The following is a 10,361-nucleotide window of genomic DNA, read 5'->3' on the forward strand; positions in this document are numbered from 1 at the left end:
AACGTGTGAGTGAAGAAATCTGTTTACAATAGGGGACTTGAACAAAGAAGGCTGATCAGGTAGCCTGAGAAAGGCTGAAAGGGCAGAAAGGTAGCCCTTGAGAGTGCCCAGAGCAGAGCCCTGCTGGGCAAGAGAAAGAAGAAAGAGAAGAACCTCAGAAAGAGGGGCAGAAAGAGGATCCACAGCCTTTGCTGTGCACCATGCCACAAATCTGTTCCACCTGCAGGCGTTTACCGACTTTGTGGAGGGACGCCTGGCTGCCAGAATGATGTTACAAACTTCAGGAGGCAAGTCAAATGGCCTCAACTGTCGCCGCTCAATCTCCAAGCATGGAGGTGGAGACTGGACAGGTTCGGGTGGAGGACCGTCCCCTGCTGCTGCGACATAAGGTCCTCCCGAAGAGGCAGACGAACCGGGGGATCGACGGACATACTGAGTAGCTCTGGATACCAGTACCTTCTCGCCCAGTCCGGAGCCACAAGGATGACTTGGGCCCGGTCGCGCTTGATCTTCTTCAGCACTCTGGGCAGAAGTGGTATAGGCGGAAAGGCGTACAACAGACCGCAACTCCACTCGCGACGAAAAGCGTCTCCGAGCGAGTGCCGCCTTGGAAATTCCAACGCGCAGAACAGATGACATTGCGCGTTCTCTTCGGTGGCGAATAGATCTAACCAAGGCTCTCCCCATCGCTGAAAGAGGCCTTGCGCCACGTCCGAGTTCAGACGCCATTCGTGATCCATCATGCACCGACGACTGAGCTCGTCCTCCCTGGCGTTCAGAGAGCCCGCCAGGTGTTGAGCCACCAGGGTCACGCCCTAGCGTTCCAGCCATTGCCAAAGGCGAAGAGCCTCTTGACAAAGGATCCACGACCCCACCCGCCTTGTTTGTTGCAGTACCACATGGCGGTGGTGTTGTCCGTGAACACCTGCACTACACTCCCCCGGACAGAGGGGAGGAATGCCTTCAGTGCTAGACGAATCGCCCTGAGCTCCAACAGGTTGATGTGGAGCCGGGTCTCCGCCGGAGACCAGAGGCCTCTGATCTCCGCCTCTCCCATGTGGCCTCCCCAGCCCTGGAGGGACGCATCCGTCACAACTACGTGCTCCGGTTGGGGAAGGGAGAGGGATCTGCCGCTGACCCAATCGCGGTCCGTAAGCCACCACTGCAGCTGTCTCGCAGTGCCCTCCGAGATCAGGACGTGGTCGGATAGGTTGCCCTGATGCTGGGCCCACTGAAACTTCAGGTCCCACTGCAGAGCCCGCATCCGCCACCTGGCGTGATGCACCAGCAGGATGCAGGAGGCCATCAGCCCCAAAAGCCGCAGCGTCAACCTGACCGAAACCCGGGATAACGGCTGAAAGATGGGAATCAGAGCCTGAATATCCCGGACCCGCTGTTCGGGTGGATAAACCCGAAACTGCGCCGAGTCCAGAACCGCTCCGATGAAGAGGAGCTTCTGAGAGGGACACAGGTGTGACTTTGGCACATTGATGGAGAACCCCAGCTGGTGCAGGAGATCTGCCGTAGTCTGGAGGTGGCTGACGACTGTCAGGGGCGAGCCCGCTTTCAACAGCCGGTCGTCCAGGTAGGGGAAGACTGAAACCCCGAACCTGCGCAGATGAGCTGCAACCACCGCCATCACCTTTGTGAACACCCGTGGGGCGCTGGTAAGGCCGAAGGGGAGCACGGTAAACTGAAAGTGCTCGTGGCCAACCGTGAACCGCAGGTAGCGCCGGTGGGCCGGCAGGACGGGGATGTGGAAATAAGCGTCCTGCAAGTCCAACGCTACCATCCAGTCTCCTGGGTCCAGGGCAGCTAGGACCTGAGCCAGTGTCAGCATCTTGAACTTCTCCTTCCGGAGGAAACCGTTGACGTTCCGTAGATCCAAGATAGGGCGTAGGCCCCCTTTGCCCTTCTTGGGTACCAGAAAGTAGTGGGAGTAGCAACCACACCCTACTTCTGGCCCAGGAACGCGCTCGATGGCCCCCTTGGCCAAGAGGGCCGTAACTTCCTCCTGCAGAAGTTGCACGTGATCCCCCGACACACGGTGGTTCCGCGGTGGCATGGCTGGAGGAGTCGCCTCGAAGGGGAGGGAGTAGCCCCTTCGGACGATTTGCAGCACCCACCTGTCCGACGTGACAGTGCGCCAGTGGAGGAGGTGATGGCGAACCCTGCCCCTCACTGGCGTCACATGGGCCTGAAAGCACGGACTAGGAGGGCTTTGAGGCGGATGCTGCGGGGGAAGGTGTGGACTGACCGCGCCGCTGCCCCCGACAGCCTGGACGGCGGTTCCCACGGCCGCCACCGCGTTGGGTATTGCCCTGCGGTGCGTGGCTGGCGGCACGTGTGGGCGCACCCCTTCCGTGGCCACGAAAGGAGTGATAGGCAGCCGATTGCTGGCGTTGGCCCGAGAGGCCTAAGGACTTGGCCGTAGCCCTGGAGTTCTTAAAACGCTCAAGCGCATGGTCTGCCTTGTCGCCAAAGAGGCGACGGCCATCGAACGGCATGTCCATGAGCGTGCTCTGGACATCGGCCGGGAAGTTGGCGGAATTCAGCCAGGCGTGGCGTCTGACCGCCACCGTCGTTGCCATCGCTCTACCCAGCGAGTCAGTGGTATCCAGTCCACACCGGATGGAATACTTGGCTGCATCCCGGCCCTCCACAAGGGCTTGGCCGAGTTTGGCCAGTACCTCCAACGGACACTCTGGCAGCACTTCCGCGACCTTATCCCACACAGAGTGGGTGTAACATCCCAAGAGGCAGGCGGTGTTGGAAGACCGCAGGCCTAGACTAAGGGATGAGAAGATCTTCTTCCCATACTGGTCATACCTCTTGGATTCCCAATCCGGCGGGGCCGACGGGAATGCGGTTTGGGAATTGGAGGCCTGGATGACCAGGCTCTCGGGGGTAGGGTGGGAGGACAGAAAACATGGGTCGCCCGGGGCTGGGCGGTGGCGTCTGGCCACGTTCCTATCTACAGGCGAACCCGTAGCGGGCTTGGACCAAGTGCCCAGAAGAACGTCAGTCAAGGCCTCATTAAAGGGCAGCAGAGGCTCGGCCGAGCTCGACTGCGGTTTAAGGACCTCAGTGAGGAGGTTAGTCCTCACGGCCGCGACGGGGAGCTCAAGGCCCAAGGCCTTGGCAGCCCTCATCAGCACCACACTATATGTTGCCCCCTCCTCCGAAGCCACGGTAGGAGGGGAGACAAACCCAGTGTCTGGAGAGGTGTCCAGGCCACTGGGTTCCCCAAGGTCGTCTGCCCAGTCCTGATGAGACTGACACTCCCTGGTCAGAGGGTCCTCAGACCCCTCCCAGTCCTCTCCTTCACCCATCTCCTGAAATTCAGGGTCCTCAGCCAATCGGGCCTGTTCATAAAAGTGAAAATCACCGAACGGCGTCTGGAGCGGCGCCCAACGGGGCCGTCCCGACGGCCGAACAAGAATGGAAGGAGGATCGGGGTCGGCGCCGCCGGAGGCGACACCTGAGGGTCCGACGCCGGGGAGGCCGTCAGATCCACCGGCGACGAACCAGATCCCGAAGGAGGACCAGCGGCGCCGGGCCCGAAGGCGCCGGCGGCGTAGGGATAACAGGGACCTGCGGCGCCGGGCCCGAAGGCATCGGCGGCGTCGGGGCCGAAGCACCCGACAGCGTCGGGGCCGGAGCCGCCGACCCGCTAGGGCTCCCAGACGGGTCCGCTGGGCCCGGAGGCGCCGCGGAGCCTGTCGGAGGAGAGAGTTTCCTCATGGCCATGAGGAAGCGCTCAACCTCCTCCGGCGACGCGTTCAGCCCAGGGACCGGAGGGTGTGGAGCTGTACGCGGCGCCCACGACTCCGACGGAGCCGCGTGGGCGGTGTCACCCGAACCCCCGGCCGCATCGTGCGAGCGTCGGGGGGAGTCCGAGGAGCGATGACGCCGCTTGGACTTCTTGTGCCGCTTACCTGACGACGACTTCGACCTGGAGGAGTGCGGCCTACTCTCGGAGCTGTGGTGGCTCCGGGCCCGCGACCTGTCCCTCGACCTCCCATGGGATCGGGACCTATCACGGCGCGGGACCGACTGCCGGAGCTCGAGGCGCCTACGGGACCGCTCCCGCCTGGCTTTTGAAGAGAGGGCCCGGCAGTCGGAGCAGGCTTTGTCGTCGTGGTCGACACCCAAACACGACAAACACACACGGTGAGGATCCGTGACCGACATCAGCCGGTCGCAATCGTCGCAATGCTTGAAGCCGGGCATCCCTATCGGCACCGTTTCGGAGTCGAGAGACTTCGAAATAGCAATCAAAAAGGATCAAAAGTTAGTCAAAATTGACTAGGGTTACTGCTTTTTCCAGATCTGCGCTCAGCTGGCGCGGAAAAAAGAAGAACTGACGTCAGCACGCGGAGGCGGCGTCTAAGTACTCCGACAAGGTCATCACGGCGCCCACGACGCCGACGACGGACGCGGAGCCGCAGACGACGCCTACCGACGCGCAAGGGTACTGCTACGCAAAAATTTCCGGATCCAGTCTGACGCCTGGGGATATTCTATGGTAAGGAATCTAATACTAACGTGTCTCTTTCAGATACAAGGTTACCGCAGCAGCTAATTTCCAGTAGACGCAACTCATACAAGTAATACTGTACCGTCAGGGCAGAGGTGCAGCCTGGGTGTGAGGCCCTCGTTCACCGCGAGAGATCACTTACGGTATTATGGACTGCCCCAGGCCTGGCGTTCGTAGCAAACAAACACAGTAGCAGCACGGTCACGGTCTCTCCTTACCTGTCCGATGCAGCACGGCACAGACATGCTGCCGGTGTACAGCGTAACCCAGCTCCACTGAAGCGGCTACGGAGCCTCCCCGACGTGCAGCCCTGCTGACAAGCTTACCAAACCTATGCAGTCAATGGCTGTGACCGCGCGCCTTAGGAGACACGCGCTGTGAAAGTGTGAGAGAGCACAAGAAGAGACGCGCGCGTTCACAGCGCTTGTCTCCTAAAGCGCGCGGTCACAGCCATTGACTGCAATGGATTTGGTAAGCTCGTGCCCCTCTTCTGTCTTCACTTCGCGAGCTACACGGCGACAATAAGTCTCGCTACGCGAGCAACGCATGCGCTGCATCGGTAGCGAGACCTAAAAAGGTATATGTCTCTATGACATTACTGTTATTATATACCGGTGACTCCCACCCCGACGACGGGGAATGATTCAGGCATGTGAATCTATGAAAGATACCCATAATACTGGATAATGGAGATAATGGCATGTGGGACGACCCAGATGCAATATGCTTGTAGTCACAGAAGTATCTGGGGCATCCATGTCAACAGAGGAACACTTTGAGGTCTGACTAATGGACTGGGGAGAGGAGGTCTCTAAATCCAGAGTGCAGAAGACACAAAATAAGCACAACAACCTCAACCAGTACACAGAATACAGACCACTTGCATGCAATGGCTGACTGTTCTCAAAACAAGAGATGCAAAAGTTATACAGGCCTGTAAACCGTCAGTGACACGATGCGCATGCCTTACAACTGAAGTACTGAGGCCTGACTTATCTGAAGAGGAGAAAGTTAGAAAACCCAAAAACAATTTACAGGAGATAAAAAAAAGGACAAGGGAATTACGCAGATAGAAAGTTGCTACTCATGAGTAATCCATTCTGCTCCGTAATGATGAAGGGGAAAAAAAATTAGCCAAGATGTTAAGTTGTCCAGGTAACAAATGTGGCTGCATAGCAGACACACCCAACGTGCCTGGTACAATATGTGCAGTTATTCACAGGTTGGGAGCCATGCTGTATTAATACCTTTGTTGACAATTTCACGGTGGAGATCTTTTTTCTGCTTGCCTGTAAGCCATTACACTTGTTCTTTAACAGTGGCAAGTCATTTTTGAATGCATAAATGATAGGTGTATCTTCATGGACCACCCACTACTTAAAATCATCCTTTTAGGACCGTCTTCAACTTTATTGTTCTGCGAACCATGGACTTGTATGTTCAGAACACCTGAGAGAATATTATAAGGGTTTATGAATGAAAAAAAGCCTAGGCTAGAGTACACAATATCACGGGGAAACTCAATTTTTAACTTCAGCCCCATAAGCAGAAATTCATGGCACAGTGCAAACAAATGCGCTCATGATGAGCAGTTTTCAAAACAACTAAGCACAGCAGCAGTGCACCAGTAACCAACAATCGTCCACTAAAGAAGGCACAAGGAACGCACAATTCTTAGCACAAAGGCACGGACATTTTCCAAACGATACAGCTGGCAATTTCAGGATTACAGAAATTGAAATGCATAAAGTGACTGAACTCACCTCTTCGACCAGTTCCAAATCTCCAAAAACCGAACTCTTAAGATTTACCAGCTGCCAAATTTGCTAGTCTACTCAGATTTTAAAAACCTCAAAGTATTTCAAAGGTTACAAGAAAGCAAACGGTATGGAGTTCTGGAAAAAGGTGTCACTGAAACTGTTCATCCGTGAATTGTTAATCATACTTAAACAACAAGGACGTATGCATCAGTCATCAGTTCTGATCGTCGGAGATCAAGGGAACGTCCGAACGCTCAAACATCACACTGGCAGAGCAATAAACGACCAATACCGCCAGGTGTAAAGGTTTGTGTATCGGAACAATGAGTTTAACGTTCATTCTAACCATACAAACGTCATTCATACATTTAACTTTAGGAGACAATGAAGTGAAATAGCACAGTATGCTCTGTATTGCCATTCCTTGCACGACTGAGAGAGAAAGATGGGGAATGCACTACACTGAGGCAATTAAAAAACAAGTTTAGTACATGGAAGGGTGCTGCTGTCCTGGAGCCCCCAGGGACGGAAGACCTGGAGCCAGGGACGGGATACTGTCGCACACCTGTGAACAGTGAAGCAACCCAAGGGCTACACATTCCTGCACCCCTGGTAAACTAAATACTGTACGATAAATATATTCATTAAAAGGTCGAGTTTTTCAGTACTGTGTATCCCTCTTTATAACAAATCCTGGAAACACTAGCAAACTGGGCTAAATATACTTGAAGGGGGCTGCTGCCAAACTCCGGTAAGTACAGGATTCCTACAGCTCTGGAGCCTGTTGTGGGGGAATGGTACTCTGTGCCTGCACAGCAAAGTCTCCCCTACACATCAGATAAAGCGGTAAAACGTTCGGAGGTGAAGTAATACTGCACCCATTTTACACATATCTACTGATAAAAAAAGGGGGAAATCAAAATGACAGCCCCTAAAAAAAAAAAAAAACATCCTTGATCACGACCCTGGGGTACTCTCATTAATGACGATATTTTCTTTAATTAACATAGGTTTTAACTGCATGTCTATTACAACATAATTACAACAAAATAAATATTGACTTACCCACAAATAATATGTAAACTGCAGCGCAAAAATTGCAATGCCTTCATTGTCAAATGATCCGGCTACTGAGCGCGAGATGTAGCCAGGAACAATCGCTATAAAACAAGCAGCTAAAAGTCCAGCTCCCTGGTTCCAAAGTTCTCTAGTGAGCAGGAAAGTGGAAATGGATGTAAGGCCGCTGAAAATTGGTGCTAGAAAGACGCACACATCTCGGATGTGGACTGTAATGTTCATCATATTCAATATCCAATGAATAAGGCCAGCGGTCACCATCAATCCAGGGTACACCTACAATACAAATAAAAATGCAAATGAGTGTTGAATCCATGTTGAAATCTAGCATCTTTGCCTAACAGTAAACACAAGGAAAAACATTCTTCAGAAAAAGAAAGATAGAACAAATTGGCAACAATTAAGACACGTTTGTAAAAGTACCTCAAACTTCTTCAGTCGGAAACCGAAACAAAAAAAAACAGCACGGACCAGGCAGTTTCTGCTTGTGTTGGGAAAAGATTTTTAGCAAAAGGTACTAACGAAACACAGGTACATGACGGTGAGCATCAATGCACGCTTTCTGAACACAAAACACAAGGGTAGATGGCGGAAGCTGCAAAGCCAGCATCCCACACCAACTGTACAGCATGTGTTGCAGCAGCGCAGGCGCCCCTTGCAAATCATGAACAGTTGCAGTGCAGCTAGCTACAGAAACACTTCCTCTCATGCCCCCAGAGCACTGCAATGGAAGTGTGAATCTGATACAATAATACTAAGTGTCTATAGAGAACCAGCAGGAAGGAAACTACTTCACCGGAGCAACTGGTCTTCCCGCCAACTGAAGCCCACCCCAGAATCTACTTGATGCAGCGCAACTGTGCAGCGGATAGACGCGCCAAAGGCTAGCCTGCCTGCTCACGTCCATGCCTGGACCGTGCCCAGCACCACAACCCCTGGCTCTGCCCCCACAGATACACCATTGCAGAGATCTACACCCTCAATTCGGTAACAAACACTGCCAATGCTCTGACCCACGCTCCATGAAAGTACCTTTCACCTGCACCCACTGTCACAGCACACAGACCAGCCATCGACCAGTCCCACCCCAAACTCACCACAGACACCACCTGAACAAAAACAACTCGCATGCGCCATTTCAACACACGCTCACTATGGAGACATCTCCCCAACCCCCCAAGATTCGGGACCTCATCTCTACTCTCACATCAGACGTCCTCTTCTTCACAGAGATCTGGCACAACCCCATTTCCACACCCAACATTGCTACTGCAATATCTGAAGGATACAAGATTAGCCCAAATAAAGGCATCAATACCCCTGGTGGAGGGATCACAATCATATATAATGAATCCATCCAATGCGCCACAACAAATTATGGCATCACTTCAACCATGGAACACCTAAACTTCGGATCACCATCAGGAGGACCCTCCCCTACCGTCCTCCTTGACCACGTCCAGCCTTCTGCAACTTCATCACAGACTTCATTGCGTTCCAGCCCCTTGCCATGGACATAAACTAGATTTTCCTCAGCGACCTAAACTTCCATTTAGACTACCAGAATGACATCAACGCTATCAACCTCCTTGGCAGCATTAACATACAACTCACCCAATTCGCCAATGACACCATGCAGGCCACATGCTAGAACCCATCTTCACCTCCAGTGACTGCATCAGGTACACAACGGAACTCACCTGGTCCGACTACTTCTTTGTCCAGTTCAAAATCACCAGCTCATGGACCTCCGCCCCCAGTCTCCCCAAAGTCCCCCAACACAGCTGGAGCAGTCTCTCAAAAGACACAAGGATAAACACCCTCAACACCAACCACTCTATCTCCTCCAAAAACCAATACCAGAAAGTCGAACTTTAACAAGTGGATCCCCCAACTGCGCCGCTCCCATTGACAACACCCACAGATGGTCCACCAAGTAGGCTAGCTGGTACACCGGAGACCTTAGAACCGATACTGTAAACAAATGGACAGGAGATGTCGCTCAAGAAAGGACACAACTGACAAGACTGCCTTCAAGACAACCCTCAACCTCTACCACAATTGAAGAAAAAGCCTTCGCCTCACACATCAAACGAAGCTCCAACAGCAAAATACTCTTCAACACAGCCGAAGAATTCTCCAACCTCTCAGCAGCAACAAACACTACCCCATCACAGGAATTCTGTGACAACCTTGCAAACTTCTTCCACCATCTTCGCCAACATCTACAGCAATTTCAAACCCCATCCCATGGCAACAGACTTCTTCAAGAAACAACTCCCCCACTACCACCCAAGACATCCAACTAAATGAATGGAGCAGCTCATGCCACATGACACTGCCTCCATCAGGAACTCGGTCCAATCAGGGGCCCAACCGACCCATGCCCTCACCACATCTTTAACCTATACGAAGCCAGAATTAGCCACATGCTCACCACCTTGTTCAACACCTCAATTGCCAGAGTTACTTTCCCGGAGGAATAGAAACAAGCAGAAGTCAAAACACTACTAAAGAAACCAGCTGCAGACCCCAGCGAACAACAACTACAGACCAATCTCTCTGCTCCTGTTCTCAGTCAAAGTATTAGAAAAGACCATCAACCAACAACTGTCCTCACATCTGGAATGGAACCTCTTACTAGACTCCTCTAAATATGGATTCAGCAGCAACCACAGCGCAGAGACTGCCCACATCACGGCTATCAACAACATCCAAGCCCTACTCAGCCCAAGAGGACTGCGGCTCTGATCCTCCTAGAAATGTTGGCAACCTTCGATATGGCTCCTACCACACACTCATCTCAAGGCTGCATAACATAGGCATCCAAGGAGCCACTCTCAAATAGATCACCTCTTTCCTCAAAAGGAAAATGCAAAAAGTCCACCCTCCCACCCCCATTCACATCCGAACCCAAGGAAATCTGTGGAGTGCCTGAAGGATCCTCACTCAGCCCTACCCTCTTCAAAACGTATGTGGCACCT

The 10,361-nt window shown here is 52.9% G+C and overlaps 1 protein-coding gene across 1 annotated transcript in view; it reads right to left on the minus strand.

The window, feature by feature from the left end:
* The window catches only part of STT3B (STT3 oligosaccharyltransferase complex catalytic subunit B), a 347,362-nt gene that overhangs the window by 250,289 nt on the left and 86,712 nt on the right, over positions 1-10,361 (minus strand). The window contains exon 3 of the mRNA XM_078663938.1: positions 7,366-7,653. Coding sequence (XP_078520064.1) covers positions 7,366-7,653 — 288 coding nt within the window. The remainder of the gene's footprint in view (positions 1-7,365; positions 7,654-10,361) is intronic.

Source organism: Lissotriton helveticus, chromosome 10 (genome assembly GCF_964261635.1).
Source record: "Lissotriton helveticus chromosome 10, aLisHel1.1, whole genome shotgun sequence".
NCBI classification, from domain to species: domain Eukaryota; kingdom Metazoa; phylum Chordata; class Amphibia; order Caudata; family Salamandridae; genus Lissotriton; species Lissotriton helveticus.